General features: G+C 45.6%; 1 protein-coding gene across 3 annotated transcripts in view; it reads left to right on the top strand.

Moving 5' to 3' along the window:
* Positions 1 to 27,099, top strand: part of LOC126536038 (small G protein signaling modulator 1-like) — a 258,900-nt gene that overhangs the window by 63,489 nt on the left and 168,312 nt on the right. For all 3 annotated transcript variants that reach the window (XM_050182933.3, XM_050182941.3, XM_055072625.2), the window contains one exon: positions 25,508 to 25,618. In XM_050182933.3, the coding sequence (XP_050038890.2) occupies positions 25,508 to 25,618 (111 nt within the window). The remainder of the gene's footprint in view (positions 1 to 25,507; positions 25,619 to 27,099) is intronic.

The following is a 27,099-nucleotide window of genomic DNA, read 5'->3' on the forward strand; positions in this document are numbered from 1 at the left end:
TTGACCAATTTTGTTGGTCTTGTCAGGGTGGTATTAATGAAAGTCGACTGTATTTGCCCATCTACAGTTGCATACTCTTTTCTATCTGCATCATAATATGATGTGCACATCTATGTTTTTCTTATTTGTAGCCCCAACTTAATTAGTTCGAAAATATTTCAAGAAACTTTGGTCAGATAGGCAGTGGACGGCGATGGGAAATCATGTGCTATTGACATTTTTCAACACAAAGAAGGAGATTCAATGTAGTTCCTGGCCTTTGGCACAACGAAAATAAAAAAAGAACAAAATGTATTATTATGAAACTTAATGCTGACATGTATTTGCCACATTTTACTCAAAAACGTAAAAATGGCCTAATTTTATATGGTGTTGGCACCTACACACCACCGTAAGCACTCCTTATTAGGTTCGTCATTAAATAACAAGGCATGCCTTTTTCGAAGTGCCAAACACCATTTAGAATACGAGCAATAAGAACAGCGCTAAACGACGCTGTTGTCTGTGTCCCCACTCGTCCTGTCGTTTAGCGCTGTTATTATTGCTCGTAATCATGAACCAACCATCCCAAATGCGTGCGCTTCTACAATTTAGAACATCTGTAGCCTGTGCGCCATGTGCACAGAGGTCTGACAAAAAGATAAGTGTGTGATGCCCTGACCACGGATATGTAACGTAACATGTTAACCATGGCAAACAGCAACTTAGGCCACTTATAGTTAGTGCAGCACCATGCATTTTCCAGCAAGATACACTAACACTGACCAGAACAAGTGGGATCGACTGCATAACCCAGGAGCTCAGTTATGCTAGAATGTAGCGTTCCAAGGTTCCAAAAAACCATTTTGCTGCTAATACAACACTCAGTGATTGTTGACAGCAGACAACATTCCTGATTAAAAAAGATGCTACTAACATGCCTTCTAAAGCATGCAAAAAAAGTGGCTCACAGCAAGCCACGAGAGTGCCACCAAAGTGACGTGGCGTCATGTGATCCAACGTTCAGCACAAAAACAAAAGCAGTGCCGCACGTCCAGTGGTAGTGCTTGTGCGGCTTAGTAAGTTCTGCATGTGCACCTAATCTCTTGTACACGTAGGCCAACCACCATTGTTTACTCTCAACTTCATAACTTTCACATGTAAACCCCTGGAATGTACACCCTTTATAACGATGTGAAGTGGTGAGACCACTGATAGTGTGCTTGAGCATGCAAAGCAATCTCCAATTCAAATGGCACCTGTTACGCTGTTTGCCTCAGAAGGGCACACGTCCTTCCATTGTCATACACGAGGCATCATTGTGCATCCCCACAAATAGCAAGGCCACACTGTTAAGTATTTGCAATTATCACTTCTATTTCTTTTCTTTATGACAGTACATTCCACATGCTCATAAATTTTCTTTATTTTTTTAATCTTTATTCCTTGGTGTATTCGTAGGTTCCAGTGATGCGAAGAAAATCTGCATAGCTTATTGCAGATGAAACATCCTAACCTAAACGTTTTCTCATACTAGCTTATTGCAAGCAGGACTACAAATAACTCTGGTGGGGCATGTCCCTTCCTGATGCAAACAGCATAGCAAGACAATGCTTGCACCGGAGAGCACTTTGTTTCCTTGGGCATACTCATGGGCTGGCAGTGTGGGAGGATACTCACTCACACTCACTCACCATAATTTTTACAGAACCCGCACTCACGTTCAGGCTCGCCTCCACTCGCACTCACAAGCGCCCACTCGCTCGCACTCATTCTCACTGGGACTCACTTGCACTCACAATCACTGGCACTCACTTGCACTCACCTCCACACACACTCACCTCCGCTCACACTCACTGGCACTCACTTGCACTCGCACTGACCTCCACTCACACTCACTGGCACTCACTTACACTCTCATTTACCTCCACTCACGCTCACTCGCACTCACTTCCGCTCACACTCACTGGCACTCACTCATACTCACCTCCACTACTCGCGCTCTCACTTATCTCCACTCGCACTCACTGGCCCTCACTCGCTCGCACTTGCACTTGCCTCCGCTCACTCACTGGCACTGACCTCCGCTCACACTTACTCGCACTCACCCCCACTCACAATCACTGGCACTCACCTCCGCTCACACTCACTGGCACTCACTCGCACTCACCTCCGCTCACACTCACTGGCACTCATTTGCACTCGCACTGACCTCCACTCACACTCACTGGCACTCACTTTGACTTGCACTGACCTCCACTCACACTCACCTCCACTCACACTCACTGGCACTCACTTACACTCGTACTTATCTCCACTCACACTCACTCGCACTCACTTCCGCTCCCACTCACTGGCACTCACTCATACTCACCTCCACTACTCGCGCTCTCACTTATCTCCACTCGCACTCACTGGCCCTCACTCACACTCACTCGCTCGCACTCGCACTTACCTCCGCTCACTCACTGGCACTCACTTCCACTCACAATCACTGGCACTCACCTCCGCTCACACTCACCTCCACTCACACTGACTGGCACTCGCACCGACCTCGACTCAAACTCACTGGCACTCACACTCGCACTCACCTCCACTCGCGCTCACTGGCACTCACCTCCGCTCGCACTCCGCTCACACTCACTCGTGCTCACCTTCATTCACACTCACTCATACACACCTCCACTCGCGCTCTCACTTATCTCTATTCGCACTTACCTCCGCTCACACTCACTGGCACTCACCTCCGCTCACACTCACTGGCACTCACCTCCACTCACAATCACTTGCACTCACCTCCGCTCACACTCACTCGCACTCACTCATACTCACCTCCACTCACACTCACTTATCTCCACTCGCACTCATTGGCCCTCACTCGCACTTACCTCCACTCAAACTCACTCAAACTCACCTCCACTCACGCTCTCACTTATCTCCACTCGCACTCGCCTCCACTCACTCGCACTTACCTCCGCTCACACTCACCTCCGCTCACACTCACCTCCACTCACAATCACTCGCACTCACCTCCGCTCCCACTCACTGGCACTCGCACCGACCTCCACTCACACTCACTTACACTAGCACTCACCTCCACTCGCACTCACTGGCACTCACACTCGCACTTACCTCCACTAGCTCACACTCACTCGTACTCACCTCCACTCACACTCACCTCCGCTCACACTCGCTGGCACTCACTCATAGTCACCTCCACTCACTTATCTCCACTCGCACTCATTGGCCCTCACTCGCACTCACCTCCACTCACACTCACTCGCACTCACCTCCGCTCACACTCACTCATACTCACCTCCACTCGCGCTCTCACTTATCTCCAATCGCACTCACTGGCCCTCACTCGCACTCACCTTCACTCACTCGCTCGCACTTACCTCCGCTCACACTCACTGGCACTCACCTCCGCTCACACTCACTGGCACTCGCTCGCACTTGCACTTACCTACGCTCACTTGCACTCACCTCCGCTCACACTCACTGGCACTCACGCCTTTTAAATGAGTGCAAGTGAATGTGAGTGACTGCCCTCTGCTACTCAGAATTCGTGTATGTTCAAACGAAGCTTCCAGTTTAGCACCTATTATATCTGGAGTGTGAGAAGACACTGTTTTGGGCCCAGTTTTATTTTTAATATACATAAACAATTTGTCTTCGTGATTACATGGTAACATCCGCCTATTCGCTGACAATTGTTTTTCGTACCGCAAAATTAATTGCAGTGATGATCACCATTACAAAATTATACCTTTCCGTGGTGTCAGGAGTGGCAGATGACGCTAAATGCCCAAAGTAATGCTAACAGAAAGTAGAAAGAAATAGATATCTGATTTTACTTACATTATTAGTGACACACCTCTCACTTGTGTATTTCAGGGTAAATATTTAGGTGTCACTTTAAAACGCACTCTCCGATGGGAAACCCATGTTAACAACATAACCTCAAGTGGAGATCAATGTACACACTGAGCACCAAAGCGACTCATCTTTCTGAGAAAATGCCTTCATTTTGCGCCAGCAGATACAAATCTGCTGGCCTACAAAATGCTTGTTCGACCAGTGCTGGAGTATGCATGTATTGTTTGATTTACGTACACAAAAGAACTCATAGGATTGGGTGCAGAGGAAGGCAATAAGGTTCATTTATAATAAGTACAAGTTAACTTCAGTTAATTATTATAAACAGCCGGTTTGTTAACACTGCAATGTAGGGTAAAACTAGCATGACTAAAGTTTTTGTTTAAATTTATTCGTGGTGACAAAACCATTGACACATCCTGTGGGGTCCTCCTCCACAGGATGTTTTGGTTTGGTTTTTGTGGTGAATGGATGTGCTTTTCGGGGCTCCGTGGCGGCGACGAAATCATAAGTTTTTGTGCATGCTTTGAGCTTGCTTCTGTTTTTGATTTGCAGATTTTTTTTACTTTAAATAGTAATCGAGTGGTTTTGTTTATCTTTCTTTTTTGTCTCTCGTATTTCGGGTGCGCGGATGTGTTTCGTGCACATTTGGTTTTGCAGGATTGTTAGAGCGTTCTTTCGCGCCATGTGCTTCAACACGTGCAGCCGGTTGGGACGTTGAGTGTTCGTAGTCTTTAAATGGTAGCTTGGAGGTGGCAAGATTAATAGCTATTAGGTGGTTTTACTGTGCTTGTTTTTGGTAGGAAAGTGAGAGCGTGGCGGCTTGGTTCAGCGCGTGCGAGAGCGTGTCATACCTTCGGTCTCCGCGGCATTAATTGCTTTTGAAACAGTGCTGAGAGTTGTTTTGCGACATTTTGAGGATTTGGATCCTGTTCGTATCGGTTCTTGCTAAAAGGCACATGCTCTGCATTGATATAGTGGTATAGTATTGTAGTATTTGCAAAAAGCCGTGCTATACATGGCGAGAAAGCCGGGAAAGCAGGCAGTGCACGGGGGGTCCCTCAAGGCAGATGAGGATACGGATGAGATCGGAGAGGGCATCGAACCAACCGGCACACAATATGATGTCGATACTAGACTGCAGAAAATGGAGTCCAGGAAGAGCTTGTCAAACAGGTGAAAGAGCTCAAGAATGAGCAGGACAGGGAGCGTGATGCATGGAAGGTAGTTGAAAAGAGACTTGAAGCAGCCGAGGAAAAGCTGAACAGGGCCACAATTATGAACGAGAATGTGCGTGACAGTGGAACGCAAACCTCCGCCGCGACAGGCGAGGGAGTGTCACCAGGGTACGTAGAATTCGGGCAGTGTGATGAAGGGTTAGCTGGAAAGAGCGGCAGCTACCTCAAGGCCGCCGCGCGGAAAAAGCAGGAGCCCAGCGGACAATGCCCCTTGTCGAGTTGGAATCACACGGAAAAGGACAAAAAGAAGCAGGGGGAGGTAGGAGAGAGTGAAAGGGTGATTACAGTCGGCGACTCAAACATGGCTAGTTGCTCAAAAGCAATTGTGGAGAGGGTGAAAGGCGATAAAAAAGTGGCGGTAGGGACATTTTCAGGGCGGACACTGGGTTCTGTCATGGAGCGAGCAAAATAAAAGCTCGCGGAAAATGCCCATGTGCGTAACCTTGTCATAGTAGCAGGCGGGCTAAATGACGTCCTGAACAGGAAAGGGACAGGACTGGCCCAGCGCTTGGGGAAGGGGGTGGACGACTTGCGCGAGCTATCCCCTCAGGTGCAGATCGTGGTGTGCACGGTGCCGGAGGTGCCTGTATGTGACAGTCACGTACAAAGAGCCGTAATGGCTCCTAATGAGGCAATATGGAAAATGAGCCGAGAGAAAGGCTTCGAGGTGGTCGAAGTAAACAGGGAAGTGAGAAGGTGTGGTGGTTTTAAATGAGACGGGATCCACTTCAATTACAGGCTGGCACAAGAAGTGGGCTGGCGAATTAGTGGTCGCACTGTTGCTTTTTTAGGGGGCCCGTGGGCGCTCAGGAGGCCAGGGTAGATAGTAATGAAGAAGGTCCCCTAGGAGAACCTCAGAAGAGCATCGCCGTCGATAGCAAGAAAAGAAGGAAAGCCAGAAAGAGAGCTCGCCATGCAATAGGCTACATAAACATGTAGGGCGGCAGAAGAAAGGAAAGGTGGGCAGAAATTGAGGAGCAGTTAAATAGAGTACAAATAGGGGTGTATGCGGTTACAGAAACGCACATTAGAGACTTAGAAGAGCCGCCAGTTATTGAGAATTATGTTTGGGAAGGGTGCAACAGAACTAAGTCGGAAAGAAAGGGAGGGGGAGTTGGAATGCTTATCCATCAGAAAGCCAAATGGAAAAGAGTAAATTAAAAATGTCAGGAGCATCTTTGGTTATCAGGTACAATGAGTGGGAAAAAAACTCGGCTGGGCGTTATATATTTGTGGACCGGAAATAATTGCACAGAGAAGAATAAATAGTTAGTGGAATGCATACGCGCTGATATTAAGGGTTTCGGGAATGGTGCTGAAATTGTCCTATTAGGTGGCATGAATGTCCACATGCAGGATTTAGATGGCTATACCGACTACAACGGGAAGTCAATGCTAGACCTTTATGAGTAATATGTGATGTTCCGGCGAAGAAGAAGAAGACAGAAGAGACAAGAACAGGAGGAGAGGAAGCAGAGAAGGAAGTGATCAAGATGGATACCTGTAAATAAATGAGTGTATTTTAACTCGTACTTTATATTTGGCGCAGCCGACCATGTGGCTTGAAGTGACGTTGGCAAGAAGAACGGATGGGCAGACGACCGTGAACAGATGGGCAGACGACCGTGAAGACCTACCAGCTTGATGGCGAAGATCCAGTGCTTCTTCAGGAATCAGCGACTTCATCGGAACTGCTTCGCATCATCACTGAGAAGAGTCAACTGAACGAAGCGGCCCTTGTTGAGAAAGGTGTGGTAAGAATCGATGCTTATATGTCTGAATTTGAGGTTATGTTTCCGGGACATTCATGGATAGATTCCAAGAACGAGACTGAGCACACGAATAACGCCTTGTCGCAAGCGCTGTTTCAGCAGCAGACCACGCAGTTTGAGCAACAGCGACTGATTTTCGAAGCAGTTAGCGACTCACTAAGAGCACAGAAACCACATCAAGAAGAGTTCAAGCCCGATAGTTTCGATGGGGTGTCCAGTGCCGCCAACTTGTGGCTCAGATTTTATGAATACGCATGTGTGCAAAACCACTGGACATCATTGGACGACAAAGTGTGTAACATGCGCCATTTTTTTTTATCTGGCAATGCCAGAAAATGGTGGGACATGCGAATCACAAGTCAATGCCGTGATTCATGGCACAAGTGGAAAGATAGTTTTCTTTCTGCTTTTGAGCGGAATCCGGTTGACAGATGGGACGACGCAATAGCTTTCAGACACAGGGAAGGGACAGCCATGGATTATTTTTTCGAGAAGAGGCGTTTACTCTACATTGCCGACCCTAATCTACCGGACTCTGCAATCCTTCCCCTGATAATTCAGGGCATGATTAACGAATCGCAAAGAGAGGTTTGTGTACACCGTCCAACCTCCACGGATGACTTACTTGCTTGCCTTAAGTATGTGTCCAGTGATTTTCTGATTGACGGTCCCATCAAAAGGCATATTACTCTACCACTGAGCATTGACGCACATGGCGAAACGTTAGAATATTTTAATACCGAGTCCGACCAATGTGAAACGATGGAAAGTGTATACCTTCTGAAGTCAAATCTCTTATTTGTTAAAATGGTGGTAAATGGAAAAAGTCGGGACTCCCTGGTTGATACTGGAGCATCCGTAAGCCTGGTAAATCAGGAAATTGTTCAACCGAGCAAGGTGTATGAAGGAAGAATAGTTAGTGTTCAAAGCTATGATGGAAAAACTAGAAGGTTGCAACACTGGGCAGAAGTAGAAGTTGAATTTAGTGGACATCACCTGAAAGTAGATGGCCTTGTCATGCAGGGTGTTGACTTCCTGTTTATTTTATCTAGAACTGATATGAAGCGATTGAAGATGAATATTTCTTGGAGAGACGAAGTGACTATTGACGGATCATTTAAGCCTAGTTTGTGTGGAATTGAAAATTCACATAGGAGAGTTAGAAATGCTGATGAGGTACTGACAAATTTTCCCAAACTTATTTGTGTTGAGACGTACCCGCCAGCAGCAGATGTCTTCGAGGTACCGTTTAAGCTTCGTGACGTCACAGTAGTGCGTAAAAAAGCCGTACAGTCTCTCCCACGAGAAAAAGACCTGGCTAAAGGCCGAACTGCAGCAAATGCTAAATGCCGGTATTATAAGGCCATCAACATCCACTTTCGCGTCATCAGTCACCATAGTACCGAAAGACGATGGCTCATTTCGCCTTTGCACAGATTACTGGCAAGTAAACGGCCAGACTGATTTGTTTCCTTTTCCCATGCCCCGAATAGACGAGATCATCAATGAAACTGGTGGATCAAATTTTTTCTCTCGGATCGACCTCTGTAAAGGATACTGGTAGGTGCCACTACAAGAAGATTACAAGCAGTACACTGCTTTTGTAACACCTTTCGATGTGTACGAGTACAATCGCTTACCATTCCGTTGGAAGAATTCTGGAGCTTGGTTTCAGAAAATGACGAATGGCAATCTTGATGAGTTCCTGGGAAAGTTTTGTAACGTATACATTGACGACATCATCATATACTCACGTACAAGAGAAGAACATGAAAAACACCTTTTGTGCGTGTTAGAAGCCCTCAGCAAGTCAAAGTTAAAGATTAAGAAGAACAAGAGTGAATTTTTTCAGATGAATGTTGTCTTTCTAGGAAGAGTTTTTGACGGCAAAACTAAAACAACAAAAGAGGAGTCTATACAAAGGATGAAGAAGCTCGTCAAGCCGTATGACCTACACTCACTCCGTGTTTTCCTCGGACTCGCAGGTCATTTTCGTGCGTTCATTAAGGATTACGCTGCAAAGACACGATGCCTCACCAAGCTGACGCAAAAAGATGTGCCCTTTATCTGGAGTGAAGAGTGCGAGAAAGCGTACGAGTACCTTGTTGAAGCTATATCGTCGTATCCTGTGCTTGTGCTACCTGACTTAACAAGCCTTTCGAGCTGTGCATGGACGCTTCACAATATGGTACAGGGGCCATTCTATATCAACGAGACACAAAGGAACAGCAAGGACGCCAACTCAAGGCGATTGGCTATTATTCTTCTATGTTCTCAAAAGCTCAAGAACATTATTCGACCACAGAAAAAGAGGCTCTGGCTGTTGTGATGGCACTCTGGTATTTCAGAAGCTACATAGAGGGTCGTCATTTCCGGCTTTTCACTGACAACTGAGCGTTAACCTACCTCTTGGGATTAACCCAGCCTGAGGGCAGGGTGGCGCGTTGGATCAGTGAAATACAACAGTTCACTTTCGATGTAAGCCATCGACCTGGTGATAAGCTTCCTGACGCAGATGCTCTTTCCAGGCTTCACATCACAGAAGTGAGAACATCTGATCATGAACACGTTTACAGCTTGAGGGAAGGCACCGAAGACCTGACTTGCAATAATGGCAAATTTTGCATGCCAGGAACTTCGGTGAAGAAGGTTTTGAAGCTGTATCATGACAGCCCAGAGTCAGGAGGGCATGATGGATTCTGGAAAACTTGTTGGAAGATAAAAAGTCGATTCATCTGGAAAAATATGAAGGAAGATATCAAGAACTACGTGCAAACCTGTCACCAGTGCCAAATTAACAAGGCCAAGTATCGTCCAAGAGGGAATCAAATGGTCATCGCTAATCATTCCCAAGTACCATTTGAAGTAATTCATCTAGATTTTGCCAAAATAAAAAAGTGAGGAGAGGGAGTCAGTAAGACCCAAGCATTCCTTGTCGCAATAGATGAATGCACACGCATGGCAGCTGCAAAGCCACAAAAGGAAGACGCCAATTCTGTTTTGACGTTACTGGAGCGGAATATGTTCAAGAACACCAAGGTAGTGGTCTCCGACAACGGGCCAGCTTTCCGCAGTAAGAAGCTTCAAGAATGGGCCCGTGATAGAGGAATTGCCCTGAGATTTGCCACACCCTACAATCCAGAAGGAAACGGCCTAGCTGAGAGGCTCATTCGGGATTTGAAAACATTCATCACAATTTACCATGATTTTCGTGGAGCATGGAAGTGTGCCTTGGAAGCAGCAGTCAGGCACCACAATCATTCTCATACCATGGTATTAGGATGCACGCCTAACTTTGCTGCATCAGGCGAAGCAACTTGGCTACCGGCAGACTACGACCTTGGAATCGTTGGGAAAGTAGATCTGCAGGAAAGGCACAAGACAGAAGAGGAGCTTGCACGCTACAGATCAACCATGAAGAGACACTTCGAACTGTGACATAGCTCGAAGATGCCTGTAATAGAGTCTGGAGATGCAGTTTTAGTCCGGAGGAGTTTAGATGGACCGAAGTCCAGATTTTCTGGGCCCTACACAGTGATAAAGTCCATCAAGCAACAAGGAATTTTGAAATCGCTACACTACTTGGGACCGGAAGGAAAAACTGAAATAGCAACGGTGGGAAATGTCATACCCTATCATCCCAGGAGGGATGAAAACCGAAGTCCGGGAGGATGTGATGTTCCGGCGAAGAAGAAGAAGACAGAAGAGACAAGAACAGGAGGAGAGGAAGAAGAGAAGGAAGTGATCAAGATGGATACCTGTAAATAAATGAGTGTATTTTAACTCGTACTTTATATAATATAAACTTGTTATCGTGAATACAGGGCCTAAGTGTGAAGGGCAGATCACATGGGAAGTGGGAAACCGCCAATCGACCATTGATTACTGTCTGATGACAGAAGGAATTCATGATAAGTTGAGAGAAAAGGTCATTGACGAGGAAGGGTATAGCAGCATAGGGAGTGACCATAAACGCATCATTTTAAAAATGGGATATGTAGTTGGGAAAGAGCAAGGAGCGCAAAATGGCCAGTCCAAATCTGATGGCTGAACAAATAGCAAATATAGTCACTAGAGTCGAGGAAGAAATTGGCAAATGGTCAAGAGTATGGTGAGCTTCTAAGTGTAATAACGGCAGAAATACGGAAAGAGAAACAACATGTTCGTTGGAAAGGAACAAAGAAACCGAAAAGCTGGTGGAACAGGGAGATACGAGAAGCGATCGCAGAACGACAGAAGACACCTCGAGAGCACAGGCAGGCAAAGAAGGCGCAGTTGCCGCAGGATGAAGTAACCAGCAAATGGGAAATATACTGGGAGAAAAAGTCTATGGTTCAAATACTGGTGCAAGCAAAATTAAAAGGTGAAAGCGAGTGTTGGTTGTCAGAAATACGTGAGAAAAAGAAGGCCACACCTAGAATATTTTCGAACCACATAAAATTATTAGGCAGGAAGTCAACAACAATACAACAACATATCCTAGACGAAGAGGAAAACAGACTGGAAGGAGAAGCGGCAATAAATTACATCCGAAAAATAACAGCCGAATCTTTCTAAGGCAATGACGACGTTGTACTTGAAGAAAAAAAAAAGAGCATGAAAGAGACCCAAGTGGAAAAGGAGCTCGTGCTGACAAATTTCAACTGGAAGAAAGCGGCAGAGAAAATTCCTAAGCGAACAGCCACAGGGCTAGACGAGGTTCCCGTTAGGCTGATAATGAACTAGGACCAAGAAGTAAGGAAGCTCTGGGGAAAGCAGTGGAAAAAACTTCAAAAGATAGACGAATACCAGACAGTTGGCAACAAAGTAGAATGAATTTAATTGATAAAGGCAAGGGGGAGAAAGATAGAATTCACTCGTATAGATCGTTGACCATTACATCGGTAATATACAGGCTAGCAATGCAGGCAATCAAATTAAAGCTTCAAGCTTGGGCAGAGCATAATGGCATTTTGGGAGTACTTCAGAATGGCTTCAGAATAGGTAGGCATTTAGATGATAACTTATTTGTTCTTACTCAGTGTATTGAGATATCAAAAGTAGAAAGCAGACCGTTATATGCGGTCTTTTTAGACATTACAGGAGCCTATGACAACGTAGACCGCAACATTTTGTGGGATATTCTGAAAGGGGAAGGCTTAGGTGACGATTGTCTACAGCTTTTGAGAGAGATTTACCTAGAAAATACCATTTGCGTTGAATGGGAAGGGATGAGAATCGAGGAGAAAGTTCATATCAACAAGGCACTGAGGCAGGGGTGCCCTTTATCCCCGCTGCTGTTTATGATGTACATGGTGAGGATGGAGAGGGCGCTAGAAGGAAGTAATATTGGGTTTAATCTCTCATACAAACAGGCGGGTACAGTAGTAGAGCAGCAGCTCCCAGGTTTATTTTATGCGGATGACCTTGTGTTGCAAGCGAACAAGCAAAGTGGTTTTCAACGTCCGGCTAATATCTGTGGACAGGAAGGCAACAATTTAGGTTTGAAATTTAGTGTTAGAAAATCAGGTGTTATGGTATTCAATGAAAACAGTGAACAGACAGTGGAGATACAGGGCCTGGAAATACCTCGGTTAACAGAATATAAATGCCTTGGTATATGGATAAACGAGTCAATAGATATATGGAAACACAGGAAAAAACCATAACAGTAAAGGGGAAAAGAAATTCAGCCATAATGAAGCACAGAGCGCTATGGGAATACAATAGGTACGAGGTCCTCCGAGGTATGTGGAAAGGTGTAACGGTTCCAGGACTTACTTTTGGAAATGCGGTTGTTTGCTTTAAATCAGGGGTACTTGATTCGATGGGAACCAAAGGTCAGTGGGTCGCCTCGCATTGGGTGCTCACGGGAAGACTACAAATGAAGCTGTGCAGGGTGATATATGACTAGTTTTGAAGCGAGGGAAGCTCGTATTAAAATTGAGTATGAAGAACGGCTGAGGAATATGGAAGAAAGTAAATGGGCTGGGAGAGTGTTCAGGAATCTGTACAGGAAAAAACACTTATTCACAGTGGAGGAAAAGAACTAGGAAGCTTACCAGCAAGTATGTGGCCTGTAGGGTGGGCAGCACAGCAACAAAGAAGGTCAAGCGGAAAGTCAGAGAGGCTGAGATCTCATGGGTGGCGGCAATGGAAAGGAAACCTGCCATGAGTAATTACTTAAGAGGAAAAGATGAAATCAGGAAAGAAACAATTTATGATAACTCAAAGGGAAGCTCATTACTTTTCGAAGCGAGATCGGGATGCCTTAGAACACGCACCTATAAAGCGATATATAAGAAGGAACAAGAGGCATGTGCTTGCCGCAGTAAAGCTAGGGAAACTATAGAGCATGTTTTATTAGAATGTGAAGAGGTCTACCCAGTGGGCGATTTAGGCACCACTGGCCTCCTTGAAGCCCTTGGGTTCAGCGGGAGCAGTGGAAAAGTAAACATGTCCGCAATAGGCATTAGTAAGAGACGATTGCAGGATTGGTGGACGAAAAGTAGGGAAACTACAAAAAACAGAGACGCACAAAAGCACAGTTCACAATAGGGGATCAGAAAATTTGGGCGTGGTAGTTCATAGTGTTTTTTTTTTCTTTTTTCATTGTTTAACCTAGGTAGGACATTAGGCAGTATAATAGCAAAAGCTTGGTGGCGCAACCCACTGCCCCGTTGCAAAGGGGACGCTCATAACATCCATCCATCCATCCACGCGAGGCGGTCTCGCAGAAGCATGGATCGGTGCACGCGCTGGAGGTCTGTAGTGCTCGCCGACCCGCAGCCAAAGAGCAAGAGCCTTCTCCTCTTTGCGCCCAATCAACCTCGCCGTTAGGTGGCGTTAGCAGCGCAACACTCGCGCCATCTCTCGTACTGGGCTTCAACCAGACCGACTGCTGCGGGCATCACGCAGGCTACGCGGCGAAGCGGGATTGCAGGAGATGGAAGCTATGCGGGAAAACAACATATCAGGGGACGCGTGAGAGTCGCGCCAGCCTACAATCCGTACGAAGTTCCTTGAATTGTTCTAGGTCAACACGCTACAAGCACTCCGGAACACCTAATGAATACACCTTTAACTCAAATTGCTTTAAACATTCATATTTCCTGAAAACGATTAGAGAACGGACTGAACTTAGTCCTTCCATTAAGGCTAAACCCCATGAGAGCGATCTTGTGCGCGACAGCGACGAGCGACGGCTTCGAGCGACGGATCGGGCCGTCGCGTGAGCATATCGCTTGGTCTTGTCACGCGATCGCTCGGTTCTGCAAATCTAGAATTCGTCGCTCGTCGGCCGGAAGTGCTATGAGCGACTAGCCAATAGCGCAAAGCCGGAACTGGATGTACATAACTCAAGTACTTCCGATTGTCATACGGAACGAGCAAATGATTGAATTTTTATACGTGCAAGGATAAGAACCTACTGCAAGACTTTCAGAAATATTTTATGCTGCTTTTTACAGTAAAATACATCAACTTAAGTTATAAAAGCACGCGTCACGCTAGTTTTGGCACCTATATTGCTGCCCTCATACCGGCAATACTGGGGAGACGTCGCTCGAAGTTATCGCTCGCATGGGGTGCAACTTGTAGGCGACGAGCGAACGCGACAGCCATCTCCATCGCGTCGCTGTCGCGTGCAAGATCGCTTGCATGGGGTTTATACTTTACTTGATGAATACGTTACTAACGCTTTCTATTTCAATAACTTCATGACTTAAGGGGCCACCAACTTCAACAGCGTTCGCTCGGAGCTTGCCACTCGTCAATCATCGAGGAGGGAACGGCACGTAGACAAGACAACGTAAAACAAACTGGTTTAATATATCGCTACGGGGGAGCGAACATCGAGCAGCAGAGCACCGTTGTGTATGCCAGCAACTACAAAAGGTAGAAGCAGAGTTCTTATCGGCAGAGCAGCGCGCTCTTTATATCCCGTATTGGGTTCTGTCTTCACAGCACTGGAGTCCGGAACAAACAATTCCAATGCGTCTGTATGCTTTGAAGGATGCATTGGTGTTATTTGTGTACACGCGCGTGATGTGCCGTCCACTCGGTATATTTGAGTGAAAAAATGCTATTGTGTGGCATAGCGCACGTGCATAAAGAACGCGCTGCGGGCACAGGCAAAAGCAACAACAACAACAACAACAAACTGCGCATGCGACATGGGGGGGGGGGAGGGGGGGAAGCGGGTAGTGAGCCAGGCAAGTTGCTATAATAATTTTAAAAAAAGCTGCTTTGGAGATGAGGTGCCGCGCGGATGCTGTTCTTGTTGCCATGACGACGTAAACAACCATGTGCGCCGCCACTTTCCTAAAGTATCACCCGCCCGAAAGGGCTGTAACTGAAGGGCTCCTTGGCGCTGGCATCGAAAAGAGCGGCTGCATTAACTCGACCAATAGGAGCCATGTGGAGATTGACAGGGCAGTCTAGAACACGAGCACGGTTGCCTAGAATAGTGGGAGAGTGTCCAAAGCGCCGGCTCCCGCGTGAGGCTTTTGTGGGGAACTGCCGCGCCGCTGCTGTGCCGGACTTGTGGGCTTTCTGCGCTTGGGAAGCAACTGGAAAGCCAGGGGCGTATGCTACGCCCCTGGCTGCAGTTTTGTTGCATTCAGTTTCTACGCAAGACACTTGGAGACTATTTAACTTCAATGGTGCCGTACAGCATGGAACTTACCCATCTTTAAGCGTTGTCTTAGTGCTGGAGCAGCAAGATAATGGAAAAATCATGTGTCGAACGGCATCTGCGCGGCCTAGTTCCGGTACTAAGTTCAGAAATAGTAATGTGGGAGCTTTACGTGCGTAGAAACGTGCAAAATGAAGTTGCATGCACAAGGATAGAAAGAAAACAAAGTTATTTGCATTGGTAATTGGGCAAAAAGGTGATGCATGCAATAATTAAGAGTAACGAAAAAAACTAAATTGCTCACGCAGTCAACTGCAGTACATAGGTGCAGTTACAGCTTCGCTCACCACTATGAGCTTTCCAGTCATGGTTGCCAGTGGTTTACAGCCATATCCAAACGTCTTCATTCGACAATTTATTAGCCTCAACTAGTACTTTATTATCCAAAGAGTACTGAAAGAGAGCTTAAGGGAACTGAGATAAAGAGCAGAGATGACCGTAGCGCCGTAATCAAGTTAGCTTATTTCGCTTCAGAGATAGTGTGCAGCAACGAGCTTCGCCGTGCTTTTGGGAAGCTTGTATTAAATGCAGACATTACAGAGAAAAGGTGTCCCACAGAAAGAGACTTTACTGATATCCAGATAAAATTAAATTAGAAGCATAGGTATACTAGCATTCTTGCTGTATAAATTAAATAACTGCTGTATCAAAAGTACGGCAAGCAATGTACAAACGTAAAAGTGTTATATCAAATACCTTAGAAAATTGTTCAGGAATACAAACCTGCTCTACATAAATAATAAATATAATCAACAAATATAGAGATCTCCTATGTTCCGTGCCTGACAAAAATACAACATGAGACAACAACTATTCATTATTAACAGGCACAGAGTGGAGATTTCGGAGTATGCTAGGGTCAGTCATGCATCGGCTTTGTGTCTTTCTGTACGTACTGTACACTGATCACTGTACGTCAATAAAAAATATTCATCCAATGTGCTGGGATTGCTTCAGCATAAAAAGTGCAGTAGATTAGAATGGTTAAAGCAGATTCAAATAATCCAGCCTCATGTACAGCAGCTTAAATTCAGATAGTTTGAAGATTCACGGTGGTTACCGTTCGCGCGTTTCAAAGACTTTGCAATTAAATGGAGACGAGTAGTCACATAGAAAGCAATAATTTCAGCTGCAAGTGAGTGCTGTGAATGGGACACCCGACTGCAACTTCCCACTTTTTCCTGATGAGTTCAATAACGACCATGAATCACGCTTTCGTGATGAAACTGAAACACCTTGTGAAAAAGTTCTCAAAATCTATGATAAATCTAAAGAGATGGGCAGACGGGTACAGCTAGCCTCCCTTGTCCTGCAGCTAGACATGTGTATTCAGCTGCACTCAGCTGGCTAACATATTCTTTCTTGGTTAGTAGAATATTGCGACAGTGTTCACACTTTGTTTTCAGAACTTCCCTTATGTGAGAAATCTGGAGATGAACTCACTGTAAATCACATTTTATTCTCGTGCACACAACTCGAGCGGCTAAGGAAAAAATATTTTACTGTATTTTACAATGAACGCATTCCCTTTCATCCCAGTCTACTTTTAGGAGATCACTTCTAGGAACTTCATCTGTTTTTAGTTTTTTGAAAGACGCAGCGATTCTAAACGAAACAGAAATTATCACAGAACTACTAATTCTAAAAATTCTTACCCAGTTTTTTCACGCATTTTATGATGCACCTCACCCATTTTCGCAGTCCTGAGAGAAAGCTGAGGTCTCCATTTGATTTTTTGGGCTCCTCAGAGTCCTTGTCCGGACAAGGACTTTCGCTGAGGATACCCAATTTTTCAAATAAATTGTACCATGTGTTTGGCGCATGATAGCCTGAGTTGCTTATGCGCCATAAAACCCAATACAATACAATACAATAGAACTTCCTAGTCATCATCGTCATCAGCCTGGTTACGCCCACTGCAGGGCAAAGGCCTCTCCCATACTTCTCCAACTACCCCGGTCATGTACTAATTGTGGCCATGTTGTCCCTGCAAACTTCTTAGTGTCATCTGCCCACCTAACTTTCTGCCGCCCCCTGCTACGCTTCCCTCGGAATCCAGTCCGTAACCTTTAATGACCGTCGGTTATCTTCCCTCCTCATTACATGTCCTGCCCATGCCCATTTCTTTTCTTGATTTCAACTAAGATGTCATTAACTCGCATTTGTTCCCTCACCCAATCTGCTCTTTTCTTATCCCTTAACGTTACACCCATTATTATTCTTTACATAGCTCGTTGCGTCGTCCTGAATTTAAGCAGAACTCTTTTCGTCAGCCTCCAGGTTTCTGCCCCATACGTGAGTACTGGTAAGACACAGCTGTTATACACTTTTCTCTTGAGGGATAGTGGCAACCAATTCATGATCTGAGAATGCCTGCCAAATGCACCCCAGCCCATTCTTATTCTTCTGATTATTTGAGTCTGATGATCCGGATCCGCGGTCACTACCTGCCCTAAGTAGATGTATTCCCTTACCACTTGCGCTGCCTGGCTACCTATCGTAAACTGATGTTCTCTTTCGAGACTGTTAAACATTACTTTAGTTTTCTGGAGATTAATTTTTAGACCCACCCTTCTGCTTTGCCTCTCCAGGTCAGTGAGCATGGATTGCAATTGGTCTCCTGAGTTACTGAGCAAGGCAATATCATAAGCGAATCTCAAGTTGCTAAGGTATTCTCCATCAACTTTTATCCCCAATTCTTTCCACTCCAAGTCTCTGAATACCTCCTGTAAACACGCTGTGAATAGCATTGGAGAGATCGTATCTCCCTGTCTGACGCCTTTCTTTATTGGGATTTTGTTGCTTTCTTTATGGAGGACTACGGTGGCTGTGGAGCCGCTATAAATATATTTCAGTATTCTTACATATGGCTCATCTACACCCCGATTCCGTAATGCCTCCATGACTGCAGAGGTTTCGACTGAATCAAACGCTTTTTCGTAATCAATGAAAGCTATATATAAGGGTTGGTTATATTCCGCACATTTCTCTATCACCTGATTGATAGTGTGAATATGGTCTATTGTTGAATAGCCTTTACGGAATCCTGCCTGGTCCTTTGGTTGACAGAAGTGTAAGGTGTTCCTGATTCTATTTGCGATTACCTTAGTAAATACTTTGTAGGCAATGGACAGTAACCTGATCGGTCTATAATTTTTCAAGTCCTTGGCGTCCCCTTTCTTATGAATTAGGATTATGTTAGCGTTCTTCCAAGACTCCGGCACGCTCGAGGTTATGAGGCATTGTGCATATAGGGTGGCCAGTCTTTCTAGAACAATGTTCCCACCATCCTTCAACAAATCTGCTGTTACCTGATCCTGCCCAGCTGCCTTCCCCCTTTGTATAGCTCCCAAGGCGTTGTTTACTTCTTCCGGTGTTACTTGTGGGATTTCAAATTCCTCTAGACTATTCTCTCTCACATTATCGTCGTGGGTGCTACTGGTGCTGTATAAATCTCTATAGAACTCTTCAGCCACTTGAACTATCGCATCCATATTAGTAACGATATTGCCGGCTTTGTCTCTTAACGCATCCATCTGATTCTTGCCTAGTCACATAGCTGCAAATGTAAGAAAATGAGCCTTTCATCATTTTTTTAGACATGCGTTCGGCGTGATCCGGTTCTGCACTGGACTGGTTGCCTTCTTCTATCAGCCTTTCGATCAAGCCACATCTTCTGGCTTTGCACTACCTGCATCATCTTGAAATAATCATTGGCTCTGGATTGATGCGATGATGTAATGCCTGACAATCTGGCGGAGACGCGTAGCTGCAGAATGAGTGAAGAGAAGAAAATAAAGAAACATCAGGAGAGGTGGTGCAATGTGGGGATGACATTACGCCGCATGATAGCTCAATATGAGAAGTGAGAAAGGTTAGGAAGTGATGATGTAATGCGGAGATGACATTACTAAGATTACGTCGTATGGCCAAAAAGGTGCAGCGGCTTTACGTATGATAGGTCAATGAGAAGCGAGGAAGGAGCGATGTCTAGAGGTGATATGACGCCCAGACAACCCGCCAGAAGCATTGAATCTTGCATCTGCGTCATCTGCATTTGTCCGGCCCCTCCTCCTTCTAGGAAATTTTCCATTTATACACAAATTTATTGTTTTCTAGATTGAAATGAATATCTAACTGTTACTGGCCCAGCTGTTTACGCAATTATTATGTGAAAGTTTAACTGTTACAACAGCCTTGTTACATAATCCGCGAGTCCTCTCATAAATCATCAACATTTACCTTGTCTCATGCTGTCATATGCAAATGGCTCGCCAGTGGGATAAGCGTAATTTATTGCCTAATGTAGGATTGTTAGGTAAACTAGCAAGCATTTATTGCGCATGACTATGTTATGTGTGTTTGCATTAACACCCTTGATGCACTGCAAAAAAACGTTTACATCCTTATAAGTTGTCCCATTTTATTAAACGACGTATTAATTGATCAGCAAGTATGGTTGCTATGTATGAGCCGGCCAGCATACAGATTAAATTGCTAAATTTACTTTCATGTTAAAAAGGAAAGAGCAGAGTGCGGGAGGCGGTCTTGTAAAGCAAATCCAACGCATGAAATAAAAGAAAGTAAATGAATGGCGTAAAGCGTTAGCATGAACAAGCCGTTTATATCTGCTTCGTTCTCCTGGCTATGTGCGTCATCTCGTGCTTATTCTATTTTGCAGCACGTTTACATTCGTCATGTCACACTTAACTAAATACCCCCGCTCACAACGAAGTGCGCGCTGAAATGTGTACCAAAAACAGCCCTGTAAGTGCGCATCATTGCGGTGACAAACCTGCAAGCATAGAAGGAAATATACAAAGTCCCTGTATTTACAGCACACAAACACGTTCTCCGTGTAGTAAGTCGCTGCAGTATTATCTTGCAGTTACATAGTGTATTATAGGAGCTTAATTATCGCACTGTTGCCTAATAGCGACCAAATATCAAGTGCATAGCAGGCGCCCGCCGCTTTGGTGCAGCTTCCACAGTGGAGAAAGCCCGCAGGTGCGGTAAAGCAGCACAGCAGCTGTCCAGAAAAGCTTCACCCTTCTAATAATCTAGGTCACCCTAGCACGGTTTATGCAAGATCGGACCATAAATGAGTATAACCGTCAAATGCGCGCACCTGCAAGCACCAGGTGCTAGCTTGTCGCGTCGGCAGACGGGGAGAAGGGGTGAGCGTCCGAAGGAAGAGTAGGTGCCGGTAGTACACACACGCACTCACACACACGGCTCGCATGACCTCCAACGGGCGTGTCTCGGCAGCTCGGCGGCGCCTCCCTAAAGCTGAGGAGCCTTTTCCCGACCCTCTGGCGCCGTCTGCAAAGGTCTTCCCATGCCTGTCCAAAGTTAATCTCGAGTCCGCCACTGCGGCATGCCTCTTAATGATATCGTAGTTTTTGAAAGTGAAACCCCGGAAATTATTATCTGAGAAGTTCGCTGAATCATGCATAATGCAAACACCATAAAGGCGAAATATTAAAATACCCCCCCCCCCAGCTAGTCCCCTCTCTTGCTATGCTTATGATCACCCGAAAAGTACTTGGTCTAGTTCCAGTGGTGTACTCGTCAGCCTGAGTCGTGAAGATGGCTATTTGTTTTTGTTTCTCGCTGGGCCGATTAAAATCCGGTGTCGGCGTTGTCGGCATCTGTTAGCCGTGAGCGAAAATTTCTGATAAAGGCAATAAATAAATACACGTTAACCTGAAGATATCTGCAGGCTTGGAGTGACGCCTGTCACCAGCAAAAGATGCTGAGAGCGAGTGGGGCTATAGTAATACAGGTACAACAAAATTAAGAAGGCCCACTAAGCTTCACCAAAGTGCTGCTCCCTTACCAGAACAGGAATTGGCCTCCCTGGTGCAGGATTCGGCGACTCCCTACCAAATGAATCACTCAATTACCCAATGGGCCTCAGTCCCCAGCAGCTGCGGAGCACTTGACGCAGGCGGCCGTCAGAGCTGTAACGCTGCAGAGGGTGCTAAGAATCTCTGGGTCTGGACAGATCGCCAATGAAATCTGACCCTTGCAACGTTTAACACCCGAAGCCTCTCGAGTGAGGCTAACTTAGCAGGACTCTTTGAGGAACTATCAGACATTGTTTGGGATATCATCGGCTTTAGTGAGATTAGAATAACTGGTGAGGCTTATACATTGCCGAATGACGGACATGACCTCCGCTATAAAGGTCTCCCAGGTAAGAAGCAATACGGGGTAGCATTCCTAATCGATACGGACATAGCGGGCAACATTGACGAATTTTGCAGCATTAATGATACAGTAGCTGTAGTCGTAATCAATCTTAATAAGAGGTATAGATTAAAGGTAGTACAAGCCTACGCTCCAACATCCAGTCTCGACGATGATGAAGTAGATCAGCTTTGTGAAGTTGTTGAATTAGCGATGAGAAAAGTGCAAACTCAGTATACTGTAGTAATGGGCGACTTCAATGCAAAAGTAGGGAAAAAGCAGGCTGGTGAACAAAGAATAGGCAACTACGGCGTCGATTCTACGAACGCTAGAGAAAAGATGCAGGTAGAATTCGGAGAAAGGAATAAGCTTCGAATAATGAACACCTTTTTCAGGAAGCGTAGCAACCTAAAATAGACCTGGAAAAGCCCTAATGGTGAAACAAGAAATGATATTGACTTCATATTTTCTGCTGATCCCAGCATTGTGCAGGATGTAAGTAGGATAAAGTGCAGTGACCATAGGTTAGTGAGGGCTAGGATTCACCTCAATTTCAAGAGAGAAAGAGTAAAATTGGTCAAGAAGAAACAGGTCAACCTAGAGGTAGTAAGGGTAAAAGCAGACGAATTCAGGCTGGTACTTGCAAACAAGCATGCAGCGTTAGAACAGAGAGATGAAGATGCCATAGATGTACTGAATGAAACTGTAACTAGGCTTACTTCAGAGGCAGCAGTTGAAGTGGGAGGCAAGGCACCAAGGCAACCAGTAGGCAAGCTCTCTCAAATAACAAAGGACCTAATAAAGATATGACAAAGAATGAAAGTGTCCAACTCAAGAGATAAGATAGAATTCGCGGAACTGTCAAAACTGATCAACAAGGCGAAAGTAAGTGATATTCGAAATGATAACGTGAGAAAGACTGAGGAAGCCATAAAAAAATTGTCGCAGCCTGAAATCAGTGCGAAGGAAACTTGGCATAGGACAAACCATGATATATGCACTGTAAGATAAGCAGGCTAATATCATCAGCAATCTCGAAGATATAGTAAAAGAAGCGGAACAATTCTATACTGACCTTTACAATACCCAGAGGAGTCAGGATACCTTCATTAGAAACAGTAATGAACAGGATACGGAAACTCCCCCTATAAGGAGCAATGAGGTCAGAACTGTCTTGCAAGAATGAAATGAGGAAGACCGGCCAGAGAAGATGGAATAACCGTCCATTTAATCAAAGGTGGAGGAGACATACTGCTTGGAAAATTAGCGGCTCTTTATACGAAGTGTCTGTTGACTGCAAGGGTCCCAGAAAACTGGAAGAATGCAAACATGATACTAATCCACAAAAAGGGAGACGTTAAGGAACTGAACAAATCATAGGCCTGTTAGCTTACTCCCGGTACTATATTGACACGTGTACTTATCTTTATCGGGCGACCACGTTTCGCCACCTAACAAATGTAATCGCACAGCGCGGGACGCGCCTGCATGTATCCGAAGTTTCTGGAAAGTTATCGATACTTCTACCCGGCTATCTGTTGTCGCCGAACGTTGTGTTATCTGATTTCATCGTGTGACGCGAATGGTGTAGAACTTTGTGGAAGGTACGCGGGTCCGAACGATTAGTCTGGAACATTCGACGACTGCTGTATAAAAGCCGACGCGCTTGACTCGCTGATCAGATTTCCGACGATCGCCGACCGTGTTCGCCGCTATCGTTGTGCTATAAGTGTAGCCTGTTTTTGTGGGCACAGGTTCGCCCAATAAAAGCTAGTTTTGTATTCCACCGTATTGCTGCTTTTCTTCACCGTCACTACCACGTGACAATATAAAATATTTACCAAAATAATCTCCAGTAGAATAAGGGCAACACTGGACTTTAGTCAACCAAGGGAACAGGCTGGCTTCAGGAAGGGATAGTCTACAATGGATCGCATCCATGTCATTAATCAGGTTATTGAGAAATCTACAGAGTACAATAAGCCTCTCTGTATGGGTTTCATAGATTGCGAAAAGGCATTTGATTCAGTAGAGATACCAGCAGTCATAGAGGCATTACGTAATGAAGGAGTACAGAATGCTTACGTAAACACTTAGGAAATATCTACAGAGGTTCTACAGCTACCTTAATTCTGCACAGGAAAAGCAGGAATATACTTACAAAGAAAGGGGTTAGACAGGGAGACACAATCCCTCCAATGCTATTCACTGCGTGCTTGGAAGAAGTATTCAAGCTATTAAACTGGGAAGGCTTAGGAGTAAGGATCAACGGCGAATACCTCAGCAACCTTCAATTTGCCGATGACATTGTTCTATTCAGCAACACTGCAAACGAGTTCCAACAAATAATTGAGGACCTTAACAGGGAGGAGTGGGGTTGAATATTAATATGCAGAAGACAAAGATAATGATGAATAGCTGGGCAAAGGAACAAGAGTTCAGGATCGCCAGTCAGCCCCTAGAGTCTGTGAAGTCTTTTCTTTTTTCATTATTGCCGAATTCAGTCACTGTTGGTCGATGGTGCACACGCTCTTAAACCGAGTTTTATATGAAAAAGTTCGGACGTGGCATATGCCCGTGCCTTCGATGCTGCGTCCACTTCCTCTTCAATAGGGTCCCATGCACCAACAACAGTCTCCCATGATTTCCGATGCGAGCATAGCATGTTTGCGCTATCGTGTTCCACCCTTCAATGGAACTTTAAACGTCTTCAATTGTTGTGCTAGCTGTTATGTACTCATCCACATTAATACTCACGTCCTCTCACGCCCACTCACTCACCTTCGTACTCACGTCTACTAACACTCATGAGCACCTACTCACATTCATGCCGTCATTCACACTTATATTCAGAGTCACCTCAACTCACAAGCACTCACATTCACATTCACCCGCACTCCATAACTCAGGTTCACGCTCGCCTTCGTTCACACTCACCTCCACTCACTCACAAACACCACATTCCCACTCATTTCCACTCACACTCACAAGCAATCACTCACGTTCACACTCATCTGCACTCACTCACTCACGTTCACACTCAGCTGCACTCGCACTCATTCACATTCACACTCACGTGCATTTGCACACCCAAGCACTCAGTCATGTCGCCCTCTCCCACTCCCACTCACAGTGCTCAGTCACGTTCACGCTCACCTCCACTCAGTCTCACTGGCGCTCGCTCGCACTCACACTCACCTACGCTCACACTCGCTGACATTCACCTCCGCTCACACTCACTGGCACTCAGTCGCACTCACCTCCCCTCACACTCACTGGCACCCAGTCACGCTCGCACTCGCCTGCACTCACACTCACTGGCCCTCATTTGCACTCGCACTCACCTCCGCTCACACTCACTGGCACTCACTTGCACTAGCACTCACGCCTTTGAAATGAGCGCGAGTGAGTGTGCCGACCTATGGGCATAGTAATGTCACTCGCGACTTCTTGCAGTGACACTCTCATGTTCCAGTAAAAAAATTGCAAAGATGTACACAATAATCATCATTCCTTGTCTATGTCTTACCCTTGTTTGACTAGTTCAACATTTATCTGCATCTTAGAATGTATAATACGTAGAGAGCAGGAGTCACAAATGCAATGAAACAAGAAGAGAGCTGAACGGACTCCTGCAACTTTCCCACCCTCCCCCATTGACATGTTGAAATCTATCCACCTATGTCACATTTCATAATCGTTGTTATATGCACGAACCATTTATAACAAGGCAGTCCAAGAATGCTCACCGTATCAGTTACTCTCTTGTGCAGGCAAAGTGTTTCCACGGCTACGTCGCCGCAGGGCAGCCCAAGGTGAAGAGGAAGAGGGCAGCACTGACTTTGTCTTTCGAGTCATCACTTCCCTAAGGCCGCACTCCCTTGGTGAGCACTGTCTCGCTTTGAAAGCACTGTTTGCCATGGGCAATGTGGCCGGACTAAGGACAGTAGTAAACAGAGCTGCAGTGGTGTAAAGAATGAACAAAGAACGGGAAAGAAATATGCTCACCATTTCCACAGAAATACATAACTTCCACAGACAACCAGTTTATAAGCACAGTGCACTGCATCATTAACATGACAGCAATAACGTCAGCAAAATCTACTTCCTCTTTAATTTTACAACCCTTGCAACCCATTTGGCCACAAAACACCACATTATCTTCATGATTTTGCTAGAGGTTCTGCAGTATTCTGCCATTCCATTGATGGCTGGGCTGAAGTCTTTTTGCTGTCGCTTTTCAGCTTTAAACACTGTTTTGAAGCATGTTTGGTAACCTAAGACTTTAATTGTGTGCAAGTTTTCTGTACAGGCTTGGAGTGTGGCCTGATCCCGGTGACCAGAACCGGTAACGCACTCCCTCACCAGAGCTGGATTGGCCACCCTGGTGCAGTACTTGGCCACAACCTCCTATATAAACACAACAATCAAACCCCGGCCCTCAGTCCCCAGCAGCTGCGAAGCAACTGACCACGGCGGCGGTCAGACCTGCGACGCTGCAGAGGGTGCTAAGAATCACTGGCTCCGGACAGGCCGCCATTGGAATATGAACCTGGCAACGTTTAGCGCTAGAACATTATCTAGTGAGGCGAGTCTAGCAGCGCTATTGGAGGAATTAGAGGGCAGTAAATAGGATATAATAGGGCTCAGTGAAGTTAGGAGGCCAAAAGAAGCATATACAGTGCTAAAAAGTGGGCACGTCCTGTGCTACCGGGGCTTAGCGGAAAGAAGAGAACTAGGAGTCGGATTCCTGATTAATAAGAATATAGCTGGTAACATACAGGAATTCTACAGCATTAACGAGAGGGTGGCAGGTCTTGTTAAACTTAATAAGAGGTACAAATTGAACATTGTACAGGTCTACGCCCCTACATCCAATCATGATGACCAGGAAGTCGAAAGCTTCTATGAAGACGTGGAATCGGCGATGGGTAGAGTGAAAACTATATACACTATACTAATGGGCGACTTTAATGCCAAGGTAGGCAAGAAGCAGGCTGGAGACAAGGCAGTGGGGGAATATGGCATAGGCACTAGGAATAGCAGGGGGGAGTTATTAGTAGAGTTTGCGGAACAGAATAATATGAGGATAATGAATACTTTCTTCCGGAAGCGGGATAGACGAAAGTGGACGTGGAGGAGCCCGAACGGCGAGGCTAGAAATGAAATAGACTTCACACTCTGCGCTAACCCTGGCATCATACAAGATGTGGACGTGCTCGGCAAGATGCGCTGCAGTGACCACAGGATGGTAAGAACTCGAATTAGCCTAGAACTGAGGAGGGAACGGAAGAAACTGGTACATAAGAAGCCGATCAATGAGTTAGCGGTAAGAGGGAAAATAGAGGAATTCCAGATCAAGCTA

Source organism: Dermacentor andersoni, chromosome 3 (genome assembly GCF_023375885.2).
Source record: "Dermacentor andersoni chromosome 3, qqDerAnde1_hic_scaffold, whole genome shotgun sequence".
NCBI lineage: Eukaryota > Metazoa > Arthropoda > Arachnida > Ixodida > Ixodidae > Dermacentor > Dermacentor andersoni.